The sequence below is a fragment of the Rattus norvegicus genome, chromosome X (genome assembly GCF_021556685.1).
Source record: "Rattus norvegicus strain SHRSP/BbbUtx chromosome X, alternate assembly SHRSP_T2T, whole genome shotgun sequence".
Taxonomy (NCBI): domain Eukaryota; kingdom Metazoa; phylum Chordata; class Mammalia; order Rodentia; family Muridae; genus Rattus; species Rattus norvegicus.
The window spans coordinates 15,661,896-15,684,952 of NC_141554.1; the positions used below are offsets into that span (position 1 = coordinate 15,661,896).

Sequence of the window (23,057 nt, forward strand, 5' to 3'; positions counted from 1 at the left end):
ACATGCCTTTAATCTCAGCACTAAGGAGGTAGACTTCTGAGTTCAAGGCTAGCCTTGATCTACAGAGTGAGTTTCAGGATAGCCAAGGCTACACAGAGAAACCCTGTCTTGAAAAACAAAAAGTAAAATAAAAGTTTGGACCAAATGCTAGAAATGAACCTCATATGGTAAATATAAATGAAATTAAAAATATAGAAATATTGCAAAGCACAGCATTATGGAACACATGATTCAGGTACATTGCTAAAGGTAATATGTGGTTTGAGGTTGTAGAGAAGAACACTGCAGCAGGAGTCCTAGTTGTGCGCTGGGATTCATTCCTCTGCTCCCTGTCTGTTTGTGGCCCTTGGATAGGTCCATGAACCCTGATGAGCCTCTAGTTTTTCAGATATAAAAGCATTTGTCTATGTAACAGGTTATTGCAAAATCACATAAGATAGAAAGGGTAAAAGCGCAAATTATCACATGTGTTAGTATGAAGATAATTTCCATTTTTTTCTCTGTGTATTACCTCACGTCTGTAATCCCATCTCTTGGGAGCATGAAACAAGACAATCAGGAATTTGAGGTTAGCAGGAGCTACATAGTAAGTCTCTATGTCCAAAAAAATAATTTTTCCCTATGAGTAAACCATCTATTCTAATATTTATCTCTAAATTCTTCAAAATTTGTTTAGGAAAAAATATCTCTTTAATCAAGGACCCTTTGAAGCATCCTTTTGAACCATACATTCTACAAAGTACAGCCCAGAATACAAAAGCAAATGTGGTTAAGCCATCAGATAGCTATCACCTAGGGAGAGCTTGTGGACTACTTATTGGATGACTTTTGGAAGGCAGTTAGAATTTACTCTAGAGTTTTATAGGGAAAACATCATTTTCAGTCTTTGAAAAGAATGACTAGTTCCTATGACATTATTAATCTACAAATGAATACTAGTAACTGCTTAAACGCGCGCGCGCGCGCGCGCGCGCGTGTGTGTGTGTGTGTGTGTGTGTGTGTGTGTGTGTGTGTGTGTAACTGCCACTACTACCTGTATTTAAAATCTGAAGCAATAGCAATGGGGAAGCCCTACCAAAGTCTTTGTCCATTCATTTTTCTTACTTTTTTTTCACTGAAACACTATTAGTCTTTTAGATGGGCTTGGTACATGATTAGAGATACCCATGTCTATCAGACCTGAAATGTGTTTTGTGGTTCTGCTGGTCAAACCCAAAGAAAGAAATAACAAGACTGCAGAACACGGTAGTACAAGCAGAGGCTCTTATTCTAAGGCCAGGCAGGGCCACATAGTGAGTGAGATACTGTCTCCAAAATGACAAAAACGAAAACAAACAGAAAGAAAGAATTAGACTAGAAAAGATTCTTTTAAAAGAAGCTGTTGAATGGTCAGGGTTAGGGATAGAGTATAGCTCAGTAGAAGAGTATCTGCCAGCCATTAATGGGGCCCTGGGTTCAATATCCAGCTCTGCAAATAATAATAATAGTAGTAGTAGTAGTAGTAGTAGTAGTAGTAGTAGTAGTAGTAATAGTATAATAGCCAAAGGTGAAGAAAGATTTTAAGGATAGACAAAAACATACGTTCAATTCAAAAGATGAAACAGAAATAAAATAAAACAGTAATTCTCCTATATAACTGCAGAAAGTTAAATTAGGGCCCTTTTGCAGAGCTGGAAATAGGCAACTTGCATACAGCTGAGGAAATGCCCGCCCTTTATGAGGGAGAGTCCATTAATGAATCCTGTTTGTGTACAAGCTAGGACTATAAGTCACTTCAGAAGTGACAGATGAGGACGTTTAGTAGACCATCGGAGACCATGGAAATGCAGGCTAGCAGATGTCTTAAATGTTTTCAGAAAGACATCATCCACTGGCCCCATCAGCAGGTTAAGGTGGGGACTTCCTGCTCATCTTCCTCTTCCTCCTCAATCTTATCCCAGGATGATTCACTTGAAGGTGTAGTTTGTCTACTACCTACACCAACCTGAGAGTCCCTTGAGGCCTTGAAAGCATATTTCTATTTCCTTTGAAGCCCCTACCTAGTACCTGGCCAAAGGAGGAACATTTAATTCAGAAAGGAACTTGGCCATTGTGTGACCCAATAGGGTAAAGTTGTGTTGGCTAATAATAGAAACTAAAGAATTGGGAGTTACTGTTGTTGTGAATTCTCTTTTCAATTTATTATTTTGATTATTTGTGTGTGGCGGGGTGGGGGGTATATGCTGTGAGTACAGGGACTCGCAGAGGCTAGAGACATCAAGTCCCTCTAGAGCTGGAATTAGAAGCAGTTGTGGACTAGGCATTGAACTTGAGTCCTCTTTAAGAACAGCAGGTAATCCTAACCGCAGCACCATCTCTGTAGCCCTTATTACTTATTCTAAAGGGCTCAATCCAGTGCAAAGCAGACCTTCCTTGGGGATCTTATAACTCTTAAAAAATAAATACCCAGATTGACCAAGTAACTTGTAGAATGTGTTAATAGGACAGTAACAACACAAGTACCTGGGGGAGTTCACAGATCAATGAATGAAGTGCCCCTGGTCAGGGACAGGTGGATGTGCTTCCCAGTCACCAGTCTGGCCATCTTATATTTCACGTAACGCATGATCATTTTGGTTTAATCTTGATAGTCAGATAATATAGATATATATAACATATCTCTACTAGCACGATAATTATTAAAATGACTGAATGGAACTAATAACTAGGTTTTATTTATTTGCTGACTTTAAGTATATAAAACCCACTTCATTGATACTTTTATTATTATAGTTTCTTAAGTTCAGGATGTTAGAATTGGTTTTAACAATTTGATAACCCCAGTATCATTTTAGTCTGCTAGCCATGGTGTGGTTTGGGGAATCGGAGATTCATAGGGCCATTGGAGACTAATTAACTTTCCAAACCTTTCAATAAGGGAACAGAGTTGGCTTTGTGCTACTTTACAGGGTTTTATTGTTGTTGTTATTCTTTGAGGCTCCTGTTTGTTTTGGTGTTTGTTTGTTTGTTTGTTTGTTTGTTTGTTTGTTGCTACCCTAAGCAAGGTAAAAATCCTAACGTCAGGTCGTGTCCCTACATCTTTAGGAATAGCAGGGGCAATGGGGCTAATTCCTACCTCATACCTTTTTATCCCATTTGATAATCTACTTAATGTTTCTGGTGAAAATCTCAATAGCCTGATAGGCATAAATTATCTAAAAGTTGAAAGTACCAATAGTTACTTCCGAACAAGTAAATGGTTAAACTGGCATATCTGTGCCATGAATTATACAACTCAGCAATAAAGAGAAACAAACTGGATGACTACAGAGACACATGCTCGGTTTGAAAAATGAAAAGGAGCCAATCTCCAAAGATGATACGCTATGTGATTTCATTTAGATGGCATCCCTAAAACAGCAAAATTATAGAACTGGAGAACAGGTTGGTGGTTGTCAGGGATTAGGAAAGAGCAGAATGGGAGACAAACCAAGGGGTCTATGGCATCATGGCGGTGCCTTGTGTGGATGGATGTTTTGTAGCTTATTGTACCTATGCTGTCATCCTGACCGTGATATCTACTAAGGTTTTATCAGATGATATTTTCAGAGAAACTTAAATCTTTGTGTCATTTTTTTCACAAGTACATTACATCTATAGCGGTCCCAAAATAAAGACAGATTTTTTTTTAAATGGTCACAGTAGTTTCCATGTGAATGGTCACATGATTTGTGACACCAAAACGTTAATGTAATTAAATGGCATTACCAACGTGAGTAGCTTATGCAGCGACTGTTTTTGCTGTTGTAGAAACCCTGGAAGGTATGAACAAAACCAGGATGAACTGTGTAGGAAAATGATAGCTACTGTTCTACTTCTACTGTACTAGTTTTATTTTATCCTGTGTGTGTGTGTGTGTGTGTGTGTGTGTGTGTGTGTGTGTGTGTGTCGGTATGTCTGTCTGCTGTATGTCTCTCTTGTTTTTTTACTAGAACTAAGGCAATATAAGTTCGATGGTTTTGTGTCTACTTGATACCATAAGAATTCTCCTGTATCTTTAAATTTTTCAAAAACAATTTTATTTATCTATATATTTCATTATGTGAACATCCTAATAATTTATATAATCATTGTCTATTAGATTTTTCTTCCATTTATAAGATAAGTATCCTTGTACAGAATCCGTCTATATTTCTCTTTAGAGTAGATTTTTGCAAATGAAATTAGCACATTAAATTAGGCATTTAAGGTTTGGGGTATATCTTGCCAGAGTACCTTCTGAGGAAATAACTCTGACTTACATTCTCACCATTAAGCACATTGTAATATTAGGATAGGATCTGAGAACAAGAAGAACTAGAAACAGTTCCTAAAGAATATTTTATTTTTGTCTGAAACAGTGTTTTTCATACCGAGCACTGACATTTTGGGTCAGAAAACTCTTAGTTGTAGAGTGCTGTCCTAGACATTGGAGACTATTCAGTACCATCCCTCACTTCTTAACACTACAGGCCAATAGCCACCCTCTGTCCTGCTGCTGTCACAACCCAGAGTTGCCCCAGACACTAAAAAATATCCCCTTAGAGAGCAAAATCAACCCCCACATTCAGTCAAGGACCACTGATCTGAAGACTTAACTGTGAATGAAGCACTTATTCTCAGACTTCCTTGGTATATACAAATGTGCTCAGGCCTCTTGGGATTCTTTTTTATGGAGTGTATATTTGCATATTGTCTGTAGTGTAAAAATAGGTTAATTGGTTCATTAAGGCTGTGTACATGACTTTAATAATGCTCATGTATAGCTTTCACTAATGATAGCTGCCTAGTATGCTAGGCATGAGGAGATGTGGGGAAACTGAGAACACTTCTATTCTCTTTGCCCTACAAAGAACTTTCCTTAGCATTTCCTGTGGTATTTGGATGTCCATTACTCCTGTTAACCTACCAGCGCTTTGTCTCATTGAGTCTGTATACCTGAGACAGTGATTCTGCTTCTCTTGGCTCCATATGTAAAATTTCAAAAAGAAATAAATAGACTGAGGTCTTTGCTAACTATAATTATAAAAAATTCTAAGCTTATTTTAAGTATCAAGAGCTCTCAATTGATGGTCTGTGCCTCTAATCTATAGTTTCTTGTACTGTCAGTACTTAATAAAAGCCCTCCTATGTTTATAATATTGTAAAAGGTCTTGGGGTCCTGATACCTTTACTGTTTAGCTGTTGTATAATTTGCTCCACCAAAATTGTCTGCTGTAGTATCTCAGTTGTGTTGACAAAGTGCTTTAATGTAAACATACAAGGTTAAGTTCACTTTGAATGCAAAAGGCAGAAATACTTTGTTGAGGACATAAACACAAGGTATTCTGTTCTTAAATGATATGAATGAAGCATTTAAGCCTGTCCTTCATAAAAACACAAGCCTCCTCAGTTCTGATGCTCATTGTTATTAAATGTAAACTGAAGGTCGCAAAGGCTAATGTAACATTGACTATGTACTAGCAGTTTCTTTTCCTTTTGTCCCCCAGGAGCCGTCTCTCAGGTGCTGGACAGCCTGGAAGAGATTCACGCACTTACAGACTGCAGTGAAAAGGACCTAGATTTTCTACACAGTGTTTTCCAGGATCAGCATCTTCACACACTGCTGGATGTAAGTCTTGTCTCTTGTATATTTTTCTTGTTTGGAGAACATTTAGTATTTAGCAGAACTCTTTACAGGAATTCCCAGATCTTATATCATAGCACTCCCTTTTTGACTTCTTTGTGTGTATGAAAATGGACAAAACTTTCTAGTACAGATAGCAAACTAAAATAATGCATATGTGTAGTACAAATGCAGCATAGCCTAGCCAGCCACAAGAGGAAATTGTGTGTACTTATAATTTGTGCGTGCAAGCGATGAGCAAGATTTTTACAGAGTGTAGCACAACCTTAAATTACCAAGGTATTTTTTTTTATTGCTACTATAACAAACTATTAATCTTAACAGTGATTTCTTTCTATTGCCTTAAAAGATTATTTTTCAATCTTGCATACAGAAGAGATTAAAAACCAAAGAGGATACTGTGTGATGGAGTAGATTCACACACATACATACTTAAAATCAATGGTACACTGGCATTTGTAAATCTGGTATCTTCTTCAAATATAAAAGGGTGTTCCATTATTAAATTTGGCAGCAGACTAGAACACAAGCAAACAAACAAAACCCAAGACCTTAAGCAGATGTGGTGGCACATGCCTCTCAGTACTCAGAAGGTAGAGGCAGGCAGATCTCTATGAGTTTGTGACCGTCCTGGTTTACAAAGAAAGTTCTAAGACAGCTAAGACTACATGGTGAGACTCTGTCTCAAGAAAAGAATAGAAACAAAAACTGACAATCTATGTCTGCCTTCAGTGTACCTCAAAAAGCCTGGTTGATTTCTACAATGAAAATCTCCGGTAGTTCTGATGGTAATGGTGTATTTCAGTTGGTGTGCAGGAAGCTCTTTCCCTTAAGAAGAGAACAAATCTTCTTTGGGAGACCCAGAACTGTTTGATACTTCTTGATTAACCCACCAGAGATGCAGATTGCACTGTGGCAAAACAGGATGTGCTATAAAACCTTCTGCTAGGCAATACTAGTCCAGGAAAGGAAAACAGAGCTTTAACTGATTGATTAGTTGGTGACTAAATAAGCATGGGGTTCCTGTGGGCATTATTAACAGTGCTAACATGTCCTGAAGGGAAGGAACTTTTGAGATTTATTTAATACTATTTCTTGGGTACAGATCTTCTCTTTGAAATCCTGTAAAGTCCTGTTTCAGTAAGGAACACTATAGGAAAAGCTAAGCTTAAAATGGTGCATCTTGTTTCAACCTCATGCTGTACAATTATAGTTATTGAAGGGGGGCTTCTCTTCATAAATTTGATCAGCTCAAATTAATTATCAGATTTTCTTAGTGACTTTAGCTTTGGAGGTGGGTACACATTTATGAGGCTGTGTGGGTACATGTGTACATGCATACACATGAATGTAGAGGCCAAAGATGACATGGAACATTGTCTTTGGTCATTCTCTACCTTATTTTTTGAGACAGGATCTCTCACTAAACCTGCAGCTTTTAATTTTTCTAGGCTGACTGACTAATGATCTCCAAGGACCACAAGCACACACACCCCTAGCAATAAAGTTACAGACACAGTGCTGAGCCCAGCTTTGTATGTGGATTCTGGGTATCTGAACTCAATTCCTAATGCTTACACAGTGTACACTTCACTCACTGACCATCTACCTCTCTCCTGTTTTATTTTCTTTTATAATGCATATATGAATCATATATATGCGTATATGATTTGCTATATATGAATTGCTATAGCATACAGTTCTAAATTATGGTTATAGGGACTGGAAAGAGAGCACTGCTGTTTTTCCAGAGGACCCAAATTCAATTCCCACTACCCACATCAGACAGCACACAACTTCCTGTAACTCTGGGAGATCCAACACCCTCTTTGACTTCTATAGGCAATCCTATATGCATTTACACAGGGTTCGAGGAATTGTAGATTAACATGGATACTTTGGATTTTCCAAGTTGTTTGGGCCTAGAATCTGGAGAGAGCTGAGAGTCAACGGATCAACTGATTGGCATTGAGGAAATGTCTCTGTAGTCTCAGGGCAGAAATGGTAACCTGGGGAGACACTGCTGCCTTTGTCCCATTCCCTATTCTCAAGGCCAGTCTGTAGTCAGGTATGTCACCGAGATATAATGGAAAAGACACACATTTTAAGGAAATGTTTTTAATAAAATTACCAAAAAAATAACCCACAAATAAAAGAAAGAAAAAAGTTAACCCTCCCCTTTGTGTGCTCCCTTTTCTGCTCCTTTCTCCCCACTACTAACCCATTTTTGAGGTGTACCAGGAGGCTCACCTTCTGATTGGAGTTGGCTTTCTCTTTGGAGCTGGGGCTTTGATATTCTTCCAGAGTTGGTCTCTGGTGTGTGCACACCATTTGTAGTCCACTGAGAATACTGGGAAAAGTGTCCTCCAGCCTCTTCTAGTGGTTTCTTCTGTCCCTTTTCCTTCTCTTGTCTTTCCTCCCATCCCTCCTCTGGGCTCTGAAGAAAAATTGCAGACTGTAGCTTTGGAAGTGTAGCTCTGAGAACAATAGATAATTTGAGTTCTAGGAAAATAAAACCATTGATTACTATCCTAAAAAAAAAAAAATGCCTTTACATGCCGAGCCACCTGACCTGTGGAGCTGGTCAGGTGGCTCGGAATGTAAAGGCATTTGCCACCAAGCTTGATGATCTGAGTTCAATCCCTGGAGCCTACATAGTGGAAGGAGAGACCCAACTCTTAAACATTGTCTTTGACCTCTGACTTTAGAATGTAACGGACATAGAACATACAATTCAGACACACGCATAGATTAGACATGTAGCTCAGTGGTAGAACATTTGTTTAGCATGTACAAGTTTCTTGGTTTGATCCTCAGCACTCAGGAGACTGAGGCAAGAGGATCACAAGTTAGAAGCCAGACTAGTGTGCATAGTGACACTGTCTCAAAAATGAAGGGCAAGTGAAATGGCTCAGCAGGTAAAGGCACTTGCTGCCAAAGCCCATAGAAGTTTTTTTCCAAAACTTAATCCGCAGACAGAGAGAGAGAGAGAGAGAGAGAGAGAGAGAGAGAGAGAGAGAGAGGAAGGAGGAGGAAGAGGAGGAGGAGGAGGAGGAAAAAGAAGGAGGAGGAGGAGGAAAAAGAAGGAGGAGGAGGAGGGGGAGGAGGAGGAGGGGGAGGAGGAGGAGGAGGAGGGGGAGGAGGAGGGGGAGGAAGAGGAGGAGGAGGAGGAGGGGGAGGAGGAGGAGGAGGAGGAGGAGGAGGAGGAGGAGGAGGAGGAGAAGAAGAAGAAGAAGAAGAAGAAGAAGAAGAAGAAGAAGAAGAAGAAGAAGAAGAAGAAGAAGAAGAAGAAGAAGTTGTTATTGTTATAAATAAATTAAAAATTTAAAACCAGAGAAAGTACAGATGAGTAGCACTTGTGAAGAAACTTATAAAACTTTGCCCATACATTTGCCCTCCTTCTACTACTCCACACCACATGCTTGGTATGGATTGTTTTGTTTGGCAAGGTCCTTAATAGTGGCATACCACTGGCGGAGTTGTGTGGACTGTGAACTGAGTCAGGCTGCTGAGTCCCAAAAAACTGTTATATGGTATTCTTGTTAAATCATTAACACTCTAAATACGTAAGTCTGAGACCAGAGGCTTTAAGCTGACAAAACACATAAGAGTAAGATTTTAAGGATGACTGGAGCATCTGAGGTCTTGGCTTGCCCGCATCATGGCTCTAGATTTAAGCAAACTTAGCTTTCAAGAGGACATCGTTAGAATTTAGAGAGAACAAAATTGCCAAAGTGTTGAAATGCCTGTCATTTGCAGCAGCGTGAGTGAACCTGGAGAGCATTATGATTGGTGTAATAAGCCAGACCCAGAAAGACAGCTGCAGCATGATGTCACTCATACGTGGGATCTAGCATTAGTCTCACAGAAAGTGGGTAGAAAGAATAGTCATTATGAGTGGCCGGGGATGCTGGTGATGAAAGGATGAGGAGAGGATGGCCAGTGTCCAAAGTTGCTTCAAAGAATGTGATCTGGTGATCTCTTGCATAGTAGGTTGGCTTTGGTTCATAATATCGTATTGAATATTTCCAAATTGCTACAAAAGAGGATTTTAAGTATTCTTACCACAAAGAAATGATAAAGGTATGAGGTGACAGATACACTAAATACCTTGATTTGATTGCTACCCAACATACACTTATTAACACACCACATCACTCTCTGCTAATAATGTCCAGTTATTATGTGTAGATTTACAAAAGGAGAAAATCGCATCTCTCTACCACACATTGATAACTAAACTTCAAAACTTGACTCACTGCCTGTCAGACCTCTGACTGCTAGCATGTACTGCCATTTCAGTAGTAAATATGATGCCCCCACATAATTAATATGGTTTTGTAGGAAATCTTAGACTTGTTTACTAAAAATGTAATTGAGTAAATGAATTACTAAGACCAGAAGGCTGACTCTGGGAGTAGTGTAATTTAGATGTTGACTTATACATCAATTGTCAAATACATGAAGTAGTGTTTTATTTCTTAATACTTTAAAATCTTGCATTAGAAATAAACAAGTGCTTGGAATCTGTCATATTTCATATGGCTGCCATCTTTCTTGTAGTGCTTAATTGCTTAGAAAGAGTTCGGAGTTTTTCCATCTAGCCTAGAAAACTACAACACTTGATTTACTGTTTTGCCTCTTTGAGATGACATTAATTTAGTAGACATGTTTAGAATACAATATTTTTTGGAACTCAGAAGTCTCCTAAAGGAAAAAAAGAAGTAGAACAGTTAGAGTAAGTAACCTGCTGATAATGGGTTGTTTTGGGTTTTTTGTTTTGTTTTGTTTTGTTTTGTTTTTTGGTTTTGTTTAGCAATTTGAAGTCTGAGAAATGAGTTACAACAGTTTGAATGTGTAAAGTCATTACCAGTCAGGAAATGCCAGACTGTTTCTTGAGAATTCTGGACTTAAATGTCTGGAATAAAAGCCCTGAGAACCTTGGGAGACCAAGTTACTGGCAGCCCCCAACCCCATCCAGGCTTAAAGAGTCATCAGCTTTGGCAGGTCCAGGCTGGCTGGGTGGTGGGCCAGTGGTAGTGCTCTTTGTGCTGTTGTGCACTTCTTACAGCTGAAGACCGAAGCAGTTCTGCTTTAGGGAGTCATGTATTCTACCATTTCTAATTGGCTAAACAAAAACTTCTCTGTGTCTGTTTCCATCTCTGCAGTGGGAACTTACTTCAAGACACAAGTACCTGAGAGCTGGGTTAGCTGGTTCTTTTTAATGTAGCTATTTCAACCTAACTCCTTTCGGTCCTTCCCCCTAACTCCTCCATTGGAGTCTCTGTGCTCAGCTGAATGATTGGTTGCAAGCATCTCCATCTGTATTTGTCATGCTCTGACAGAGCCTCTCAGGAGACACCCATATCAGGCTCCTGTCAGCAAGCATCTCCTGGCATCTGCAATAGTGACTGGGTTTGGTGTCTGTAGATGGGATGGATCCCCAGGTGGGGCAGTCTCTGGGTGGCCTTTCCTTCAGTCTCTGCTCCACTCTTTGTCCCTGTATTTCCTTTAGATAGGAGCGATTCTGGGTTAAAATTTTGGAGATGGGTGGGTAGCCCCATCATTGAACTGGACAGGGGCTGGTAGGAGGGGCATGCCTAACCTCTGGATATGGTCTCAACAAGATCTCCTTCCTCCTTTGTAGGGTACTTTAGCTAATATCATCCCTGTGGGGTCTTAGGAGCCTCTTGTTTTCCTAGCATCTGGGAATTTCTGGTTGCTACTCCCAGTTCCCTATCCCCCATTGCTACACACTTCTGTTCAATTTCCTGACCCTCTGTCCATCTCCTCCATCTCCTCCCTTACCTGATTCTGCCTCTCTTTTCCCTCCCCCCCCTCTTCCTTCCAAGTCCTTCTCTCTTTCTTAACCACTTCTGTTCAACATTACACTGGGGGTGCTAAGCAATTCAATAAGGCAAGAAAAACATTCAAAGCATAAAGGTTGGGAATGAAAATGTAAAATTATCATCTCTCAGAGATATGAAAGTCTTTTTTGTTTTGGTTTTTTGGTTCTTGGTTTCTTTTCAAGATTGGGTTTTTCTCTGTAACAGCCGTAGGTCTCCTGGAACTCCCTTTGTAGACCAGGTTAATCCCAAACTCACAGAGCTCCTCCTGTCTCTGCCTCCTGCATTCTGGGGTTAAAAGCATGCCCCACTATGCCTGGATTACATAGGGAAAATCTTGAAGAATCTATTTTATAATCTACTCAAATTAATATTAACTTTACCACAGTCATAAAATGTAAGATCATAAGATATAAGCAAAAATGATATAAAAATAAACTGTCAAGACAGTTAAATGACAAAGGAATAGTGTTTAGATGGGGCCACCACTATTGGACCTCCACAAGGAAAGACATGAACTTGGACTCTTAAACCATATACAAAAATTATCTCAGAATAAACAATAACCTCAAAGGGAATTGTAGGGTCATTATAAGAGTTTAAAGTTATAAATTTTGTTTTACGTTGTGGTATTGAGAAGCAAACATAGGATAACATGCATGTTAGGCAAGTGCTTTGCCACTATGGTACCTCCCTAGTGGCATGGCCCCTAAAATTTAAATATTTACATATACACATACATACATACATACATACATCTGAGTAAATATTAATTGCATTGTGATGGGCAAACACAAAGGAATTAGGGAAATGTTCTAAAACTGGATTGAGATAATAACTATGTAACTATTAGTTAAGGTTTTCTGCAGTAAAAGAACTGATAGAATGAATGCATACTATGTAATGGCTTGCACAATGTAGTTCAGATGTCTAACACTGAGTATTTACACACTGGAAAGGCTGGATACCCAGTAGCTCTTCAGTCCATGAGGTTGAATACCTCAGTAATTCCAATATTATACTCAAGGACTGGGGGATTCCTAGACAACTGCTGGTCTTCAGTCTATGTTGGAGGAAGCTGAATTCCAGTGTCAACAAAAGCTGGCCATAGCAGCATCAGCAAGGAGAAAAATGCACTTACCAGCAAGGAACAAAGGCAGGCAGGAATAAAGCAGCATTGCTTTCTTTACACTCCTTCCCCCCTAGACTGTGGGGTGCTGCCTACTCTGGGAGAAGCCCTTTCATCTTGTTAACCATTCAGGAAATCCTTCAAGGACCTGCCCAGAAGTGTGGTTCTAATTTAATGCCAAATTCAATTCAAGGTGACAACCAAGATAAACCACAGCTAAATGTTTACCAGCCATCATCAATCTATTCACTTACAGTGGCCACACTGTGTACTTGAACTAAGCCCTTATAAATGAGAGAAAGCAATCAGGTTTTTCTTTAAACCTCTTTTAGCATTTTTGCAACCTTTCAAGATAAGGTTGTTGTAGGAACTAGAGATGTAACTTAGCAGAATGCTTACCCAGCATGCAGAAAGTCCTAGATTCGATCCTCATAAACCAGATAATGTTGATCATACATACCCGTAATCCAAGCACTCAGGAGATGGTGACAGAAGGATCCTGTGTGTGTGTGTGTGTGTGTGTGTGTGTGTGTGTGTGTGTGTGTGTGTGTGTGTATGTATGTATGTATGTATGTATGTATGTATGTATGTATGTATGTATGTATATACAAGTACCTACCCCCTGGAGTTAGAGTTATAGTAGTTATGAGTGACCCAGTGTGCAGTTGAGAAGAGAACTCAGATCCACTACAAAAGCAAAGCATATTCTTAACCACTGAGCCATCTCTCCAGTGCCAGTTTCAGCATTGTAAAGTGTACAGTTCTGTGGGGCTAAGTGCTTTTGCATGATTGCTTAACCACTGCTACCCTCTATTTTCATCTTTCTCAACTGAGCTAAAACATAAAACCATATCTTCTTCCCCTCTCACTCTCAGCTCAAGATAGTTCTAATTCGACTTACCGTCTCTATCAGTGTAACTATTCCAAGAACATCATTGTGTCACACAATATTTAGCTTTTTAATGCGTTTAATTATGTGGTGTGCATGTGTGGGTGCGTGCGTGCGTGTGTGCGTGTGTGTGTGTGTGTGTGTGTGTGTGTGTGTGTGTGTGTGTGTCCTGCTGCTTAGGTGCACATATTGCCATAGTACTTATGAAGATCAAAAGACACTTTCTAGGAGTTGACTCTCTCCTTCCACCATGTGGCCTCTGAAGATTAATTTCGGGTTCCCAGGCCTTGGGACAAGCAACTTTATCGCCTTAGAATTTTATCCCCTTAGATACCTTAATAGTCCAGTATCTGTCTGTTTATCACTAGCCTATCTTATTTAGCATCATGGTCCTTATCAGTCAACCATGTTGTGGCATGGGTCCTCTCTTTGTAAGGTTGAATAGTAGTCTATTTTGTGTGTATATGTTGCATTTTTCTCTCCCACTTCTCCGCTCTCCATGTCATGTGGTAAATATGTAACAGGAAAAAACAGCTTCTCAAAATGCCAGTCACAGAGATTTCTATCTTGGTTCATTCTTCACATAATTGCACTTTCTGGACCCCAAGTTGGTTCGTATATTCTTTCTCATTTTTAAAAGAATGAACTATTTTTCTCTGACTGTGTTATGGGTTACAGGGCTTTATTGTAGTTCCTGTTTTGATTTTCTGTGGGGGTTTTTTTTGGGGGGGGGGTAGATTGCATAAACCAGGATTTGAAATTGACTTTGTAGTACTAAAGTAGATAATACAGTACTAAATCAGTTTGTCCCCACTGACAGTATCGCCCACTCTGAGTGATGTTCTCTTTTTATATTTACTTTCTAAGAAGGCAAGTGAATTTTCCAACAGTCTTCGAAGTACAATAAGCACTGGTTCTTTAAGCTTGTCTCAGAGGAAAAGGCGGGAGGGCAGGGGTCTCCAGAAAGGAATGTGGTTATGCTCCATTAAAGAATGAGGGGTGACTTATAACATTAGCAGTCCAACAACACAGCTGCTTTCTTCTCAAAAAGAAAAATCACTTCTGTCACACTTTGTGTTGCTCTCTTTTTAAATTCTTTTCGTGACTTAACTATGGCTTCCAAAAATAATACTAATGTAACATTAATGGATTTTTAAGCATCAGGATGATAGTGAAATTTTCTTTAATGTAAATATTTTTACCTGTAAAACAAATATATAAGGACAATGGAGCTAGAAAATAAGGCTTTAAACCATTAAAATATAGAAAAGATATTCATATCAGAGTGTAAATACCTCACAGTTGAGCCAAGCCTTGTACTTACTATCAAAAGGAACCTGCCTCCAGGAGGCTTTATTAAAACAGGGACTGGGGATTAAGACTCAGTTGATAGACTTCTTGCCTGGCAGGATTGGACACTGAGTTCCATCCCCAGCACATTAATGCAGTGTGGTGCTATACACCTATAATGCCAGCACTCAAGAGATGGAGGCTGAAGTTCAAGGACATCTAGTGTGAAGCCTGCCTAGGATACGCAGGGAGACTCTGCAAAGCTCAACAAATAAGGGTGCTTGCCACCAAGTCTGACAACGTGAGTTCTGTTCCTGAGACCCAAATGCTGGAAAGAAAAATCAACTACAAGTTGTCCTCTCACCTCCAGTTGTGTACCATGAGCCCAGGCAAATGCATATGTACAATAAATAATTTATTCAAGTAAAGGCTGCCTATATTCTATCCTGTCATTGTTTCTCCTCCTGATTCTTGGTTTGTTTTCATTTTCTTTGTTTGTTTATTTGGTGGTTTTTTGCTGTTGTTGTTTTTGGAGATTGTTTTCCTTTTTTTTCCTTGCCTGCTCAAGAATAGGAGGTGTGATTTCTTTCTTTCTAAAGTTCATTTTAAAGTGATTTGCCAACTCAAAAATAGCAATCAAGTTAGGGCATACACAACTAATGTCTTAAGTTCATCAGAAAAAGCTGCCAAATCACCAGACATTGCCACATTGTTTTATATTGTTAAGCCACCAAAGGGACAATTTTTTAGACTGAACTGTGAAGTCAAGCAGGTCTTAATTCTTCAATTCAAAAGTAAATCCCTGAAGTGAAATATCCAACTAAGACTGAAACAAAGCTGTACACACACAAAATTTCCACCAAACAAGGGTCTATGCATACAAGCATTTTGCTGCCAGAATATAAAACAAACAAAAAAAATTTAACTATGAACTTGAGAAACTCTTCAGTTAGCCCAAAGGTACTGATCTTCCAGTCATCTTCACTGCCCTCAGCAAGCTTCAGTCCTGGCTTTACTTAGGAGTTACATGTTACTGGACATGAAATTGGTCCTTCAGACTTCAAGTAAGGATGCAATTCCCACCAAAAATGACTTAAGCTAGCATTTCACTATTATGCTATTAAACAAAAGCTTTCCTGACCCATCTAACTCAAGAGCATCCAGCCACTGTGTACACTCCCAGTCCATTTCCAGTTCAAGCTATTCAGTATGAGCTGGGCCCCAACCAAGGATAAGCTAAATTCCAGACTTAGAATCTAATTGCTGCTTTACTCCAGTCACTAGATTCTGTGGTTTAACACACTTATTAAGAAGAAACACAAGTTTAGTTTAAGATTTCTAAAAGGTGCTTTGTTTTCTGAATATTTGGAAGGAGCATTAACTCATAAACTGTAATGATGCTGTTCAAAGAAATAGAAGTTCACCTTTCTAAATAATGCATGCAATGGTGAGTCATATATATGACTAATAGTTTAATATTTTCTTTTTAACTATTCAGAATAAACTAGGAGCTAGAAAGATGGTGTAGTGGTTAAGACTACTTACTGTTCCTCCTGAGTTCAGTTCCTAGCAGCAGTATCAAATAGCTCACAACCATCTGAAATACCAGCTCCAGGGGATCTCACACCCTCTTCTGGACGCTGTGGGCACCCGAACATATGTGGAATGCACTCTATCACACACAGAAAGAGGTGGGAAAGAAGGGAGAAGGAGGGAGGGAGGAGAGAAAGATATTTTAATTAAATAATTTGAAAATTCATTAGTATATTCGTTTTTAGGGAGAAAATGGTACTGATAGGATAGGCAAATATTTACTCCATAAAAGAAAAATCATCCTGGTGGGGTTTTGGGGAGCTATATGCCTCAGCAATTTTTTTTACTTAATATATTTACACTGGAGTCATTGCCAGCCCCTCAGTCCCCCTTCCCATAGTCACTCATCCCATTCTTCCTCCCTCTTGCCTCTGAGAGGGTGCTCCCACATACACACACCAGGCCTCTCCCTTCCATGAGGCCCCAAGTCTCCCAAGAATTAAGGGCATCTTCTCTCACTGAGGCCAGACCAGGCAGTCGTCTGGTATATATGTGCTAGGGGCCTCAGACCAGCCCGTGTATGCTTCTAGTTGGTGGCTCAGTCTCTGGAAGCTCCCTAAGGTCTGGGTAAATTGTTACTTCTGGTTTTCTATGGGGCTGCTCTCCCCTTGAGCTTCTTCAATCCTTCCCCTAATTCAACCACAGGGGTGCCCGACTTCATTTCAATAGTTGGGTGTAAGTATCTACATCTGTCTCAGTCAGCTGCTGGTAGGGCCTCTCAGAGGACAGCCATGCTATACTCTTGTCTGTAAGCATATCATAGCATCAGTAATAGTGTCAGGCCTTAGAGCCTCCCCTTGATATGGATCCCAAGTTAGGCGGGTCATTGGACTGCCCTTGCTTTAGTCTCTTCTCCATTTTTGTCCCTGCTGTTCTTTTAGACAGGAACAGTTCGTCGTGAATTTTGCAGGCAAATGGATGGAACTAGAAAATATCATCCTGGGTGAGGTATCTCAGACCCAAAAGTACATGCATGGTTTGTACTCACTAATAAGTGGATATTAGTCACAAAAAAGTACAGAAAACCTAGGATACCACCCACAGATCGTAAGAAGTGTAACAAGCAGAAAGGTCCAAATGAGACTGCTTCAATCCCACTTAAAAGGGGGAAGGAAATAATCATGGGAGGCAGAGGGAAGAAGAGACCTGCATGGGAGAGAGAAGGAGAAGAGTAAAGGGGGAACAGAATCAAATATAGGTGGGGGGAGAAAAGCCCAGAGAGCGAAGACAATAGAGATAAGCAGCAGGGGAGGGGTGACCTTCCAGAATGTACCAGAGACCTGGGAGGTGAGAGACTCTCAGGACTCAAAGGGGGGACCTTAGCCAAAATGCCCAACATTGGAGAAAGGGAACTCGATGAGTCCACCTCCAGTAGGAAAACAGGACCTCAAGGGGAGGGACAGGGTTACAAATCTACAGTCAAAATTTCTGACTCCTGGTGGTTTTTATATAATTTTGTAAATCATGGAATCACAATGATGCATAATCATTCATTCTTAGACATGTAAAACATTTTTCTTTCAGTTTATAAATTTATAGTTCCTAATTTTTTTTGAAAATGCCATTTCAAGTTTTACAGTATTCCTCTTAGACCTACATAGACTATCTTTGCACTCTCTCATTTTTAATGTCTGAAAGGGACTTTCATTTTTGGTTTGGCTTATATTTAAGAGTAGGGTTTCCCCAGGCTGTCCAGGAACTATGCGGTTCAAGCTTCCTGGGTAGGTGTCTAAGCTGAAGATCTCAAGTTGGTATGTTAATTTGGGCAGGAAAATAGAGCTCAGATCTTGGAAACTTTTCTCCAACTTATATATTTAAAAAATCATCTTCAAAATGATAGCTGCTTGTCAGTTCCCTAAAATTTAGTATTAAATGGCCTGCCTTTCTCTAACATTTTGCTGGATTTCAAATATATTACACGTGAAAAAAAGTCCTTTTGCCTAGCACTTCTCAGTTCACTAAGGCATGATATTGGAACTTGGTTCCTCTTCACTCTCTGACAGACTCTCCTCTCATCACTGTCCTTTCATGCAGCCTTTCTCATACTCTTACTAGCTGTCTCACCACACTTGAGGGCACATTTCATTATTTTGCAGCTAAATATGAACTTGAATTCTTCTCCAACAGAAATTTGCTTCAGCATCTTTAAAGTAAGTGGTTGTCAATGAACTTCACTATCCTTTGAAGCTCTAGAGGCCCCTTCATTTTTTGATCTCTACTTAGAGTCTTTTTCTAAAAGTTATAATCTTGACCCAAGTAGTATATATTCTTGTCCTTTGATAAGGTTTTCTCTGTGTGAAAGAAAAGACTGATGGACTGCACAACTCAGGGATAATTATTTCATAGTATCTTCACAATAATTTTAATTATAGAGTATTTATAATAGATATGGAACAAATACCTAAATGTGGAATATCTGATCAATAAAACAGTGAAAAATTAAATTGCAGACCTCTGTAAGGCAAAGGACACTGTTGTTAGGACAAAACGGCAACCAACAGATTGGGAGAAGATCTTTACCAATCCTACAACAGATAGAGGCCTTATATCCAAAATATACAAAGAACTCAAGAAGTTAGACCGCAGGGAGACAAATAACCCTATTAAAAATGGGGTTCAGAACTAAACATAGAATTCACAGCTGAGGAATGCCAAATGGCTGAGAAACACCTAAATAAATGTTCAACATCTTTAGTCATAAGGGAAATGCAAATCAAAACAACCCTGAGATTTCACCTCACACCAGTGAGAATGGCTAAGTTCAAAAACTCAGGTGACAGCAAATGCTGGTGAGGATGCAGAGAAAGAGGAACACTCCTCCATTGTTGGTGGGATTGCAGACTGGTACAACCATTCTGGAAATCAGTCTGGAGGTTCCTCAGAAAATTGGACATTGCACTACCTGAGGACCCAGCTATACCTCTCTTGGGCATATACCCAAAAGATGCTCCAACATATAACAAAGACACGTGCTTCACTATGTTCATAGCAGCCTTATTTATAACAGCCAGAAGCTGGAAAGAACCCAGATGCCCTTCAACAGAGGAATGGATAGAGAAAATGTGGTACATCTACACAATGGAATATTACTCAGCTATCAAAAACAATGACTTTATGAAATTCATAGGCAAATGGTTGGAACTGGAAAATATCATCCTGAGTGAGGTAACCCAATCACAGAAAAACACACATGGTATGCACTCATTGATAAGTGGCTATTACCCCAAATGCTTGAATTACCCAAGATACAATCCACAGACCACATGAAGCTCAAGAAGTTGGAAGACCAAAGAGTGGATGTTTTAGTCCTTAGAAGGGGGAACAAAATATTCACAGGAGGAAATACAGAGACAAAGTGTGGAGCAGAGACTGAGGGAAAGGTCATCCAGAGACTGCCACAACCAGGGATCCATCCCATATACAGTCACCAAACCCAGACAATATTGTGGATGCCAAGAAGTTCATGCTGACAGGAGCCTGAGATGGATGTCTCCTGAGAAACTCTGCCAGAACCTGACAAATACAGATTCAAATGTTCTCAACCAAACATTGGATGGAAAACAAGGTCCCTAATGCAAGAGTTAGAAAAAGGATTGAAGGAGCTGAAGGGGTATTCAACCCCATAAGAAGAACAACAATACCAACCAACCAGAGCTCCCAGGGACTAAACCATAAACCAAAGAGTAGACATGGAGGGACCCATGGCTCCAGCTGCATAGGTATCAGAGGATGACCTTATCTGGCATCAATGAAAGGAGAAGCCCTTGGTCCTGTGAAGGCTCAATGCCCTAGTGTAGGGGAATGCTGGGGCGGGGAGGCCGGAGCGAGTGAGTGAGTAAGTGGGGTAACAGTATCATAGAGGCAGAGGGAGGAAGAAAGGGATAGGGGAATTCCAGAGGGAAAACAGGAAAAGGGGGTAACATTTAAAATGTAAGTAAAGAAAATATCCAATTTAAGGGGCTGGGGATTTGGCTCAGTGGTAGAGCGCTTACCTAGGAAGCGCAAGGCCCTGGGTTTGGTCCCCAGCTCCGGAAAAAAAAAAAAAAAAAAAGAAAATATCCAATTTAAAAAAGACAAAACATGAGCAATCACTTCTATTTGAGGACAAAGAAATCAGGAGTGAAATGTATTGTGTTTTCAAACAGACGCTTCCTTTAATGCTTTATAAGTAAGTTAAACATGACTGATTTCATCTGTCTGTTGGAAAGTACACGCTTAGGTGATAGGAACTGAATAGTACCACTGAGTTTCCTCTGCTTTGTTTGGACCATCTGTAGAATACAGTTTCCCAATGGAATTACACTGACTCTCCTTGAGACAGAAGTGAAGTGAGTCTGTGAAGCTGTGTGTGGTCGTTTCTGACCCAGTGCCAAAGACTGGCCGGGAACAAGCCTGTCTGGGAGTGACACAATGTGTGAAACTTCCCTTGCAGCTGCTCACATTTCCTTGTTTTTGCCTTGATTCTGTGTGTGTGTGTGTGTGTGTGTGTGTGTGTGTGTGTGTGTGTGTGTGTGTGTGTGTGTGTGTGGTGTAGTGCTGAATTTGGGTAACTAATTTCTTTAGAAAAAGAGTGCAAGCAGCCAGAGTTCTACATCCTTGTTTTCCCTCTAGGAATAATCTAGACATCTTTCTGTCCGCTCCCCTACTCCTTTCAGCATGCCAGCCTTCTGAATATGCTTCAGTATCTTCAGATTTAAGGAATGCAAACAACAAAAAGAAAGCTATGTTACCAGTCTACCTTCAATTTACATTTCTGGAGCAGAAGTTGCAAGTTATCACCCTCAAGCCAAATCCAGCCAAGCACGTGTTTGATAAATAATTTACTGAAACACAGCTATGTCTGTTCATTGTTAACAGCTGCTTTTATACAACACAACAGTCTTTAATACTGGTGACAGAGACCAGATAGCCCCTTAAGCTTAAACAGTACCTATTTGTCCAGGATAAGATTAAGATCTTACTTACCATTACTTAACATGACAAAACTAACAATTGATTGACTTCCAAATCATGGTCTATGAATAGCATTTTCTGCATCCCCCCCCCCAAATATTACTAAAGGCACCTCCCTAGCCCAAGCTGTTAGTTTTATCTATCTCTAATACAACCCAAAGAGGTCTGGTGTGACACAGAAGGCCATGCTCTCATTCCTGCTGCCCTGGTCGTATAACCCTGAGTGCCGCACTCCACATAACAATGCATTAGTTCTCTCCTCTTTCTTGGTCAGCTTTCAGTTGCTATGATGCCTAAGATAATCACCTTAAAAGGAAGAAAGATATATTTTGGCTCACAGTTTTAGAAGTTTTGGGCTATTCTCCCTACTGCTTTGGGCCTATGGGAAGGCAAAACATCACTGCAGAAGAAGCTACACACCTCATGGCACACAAAGAGCAGAGAAGGAGGCAATGGAATCCTACTATTTCAGGGGACACAGTCCCACTGACCTAACTTTCTCCTACTAGGGCCCGCCTCTTAAAGGCTCCACCACCTCCCACTAGTGCCACTAGCTGGCAATTGTGCCTTTTAATATATAGGTTCTTGGGCAACATTTATCCAAACTATAGGATTCTCTTCAAATTTATTGATATCTAAAGTCTTCTCTATCTTTAAAAAAACTTGTTTAGTAAGTCAAACTTGAAAGATCTACAAAAATTAAATATATACAATGTTTGATTTTAGGGAAAAAGTTTTTAGTATGCAAGCAGGATCAAATAGAAATTGTATCTGGTTCCCAAAGAAACAAGCTAAAAGAAGTATTCCCGCTGTTTATTTTTGTGGTACTCTTTTTTTTGTTTTTTAAATATATTTATAATGTCTACAGACAAGTTCACATTTTTTATTTTTTGAAGAAACAACTATGAAACACACACTGTGTCCTGTTACCTTATATTGGAAACCTCAATGGTCACAGAGAAGAAAAAGAATCCCTTACACAGCATGCTCTCTAATCACCGACATCAGACGGCCACTTCCTTTTTGGTTGTCGATGACCTTAGTGTGGCAGGCATGGCAGTGTTGGTGCTGACCTGAGGTGCAAATTTGCAGCTTTAGCACTGTTGGCCCAGCCTGCAGCTAGCCTCAGCAGCACACTCTTGTCTCATGCCCACAGCTCCTATTTCTGGGTCTTCTTGCTCTCTGCAGGAAGTGCTCTCGGGCAGGACGCCATCAGAATAACATTGTGCAGGTTCCCTCTCATTCATTTCTTTGACTTATAGGGAGCACGCCTTCTTACTTTAATATGCACTGCAAGTGTGGGCTATCCCAGGTGAGGCATAAAAGGGAGCCGTTACCGTCTGGAACTTCCAGTTCTGGGACAAGCTTTTCTGGAGGGTTCCTACCCTTCACTTTTCATGGGAGGAAGAACAGTTCCCTCTCCTTTTCTCAAGAAGAAGGGGAAGGGAAAATCAAATATGAGCTCTCCCCAGTTCTTTGACTCCTACACATGCAGGCTTCTGCCTCCATAGGTAGAATAAGCCTAGGCCAAGTATGGAAGAAACACTGGCTACTATGAAGCAAGCACTACACCAGAACTGTCAGCCTCCTGTGGGCCTTACTTTAAGTTCTTTTTTTAATTATTATTCAAAGTGATTTTATTGCTCGTATACACAACAGCATTTATACCACTAGAGCAGAGACTGTGGACGACTCATTATTTCCAATTGGGTG

General features: G+C 40.0%; 1 protein-coding gene across 28 annotated transcripts in view; it reads left to right on the plus strand.

The window, feature by feature from the left end:
- Nucleotides 1–23,057, plus strand: part of Cask (calcium/calmodulin dependent serine protein kinase) — a 345,044-nt gene that overhangs the window by 256,439 nt on the left and 65,548 nt on the right. For all 28 annotated transcript variants that reach the window (XM_087599293.1, XM_087599282.1, XM_087599283.1 and 25 more), the window contains 1 exon segment: nt 5,508–5,629. In XM_087599293.1, the coding sequence (XP_087455419.1) occupies nt 5,508–5,629 (122 nt within the window).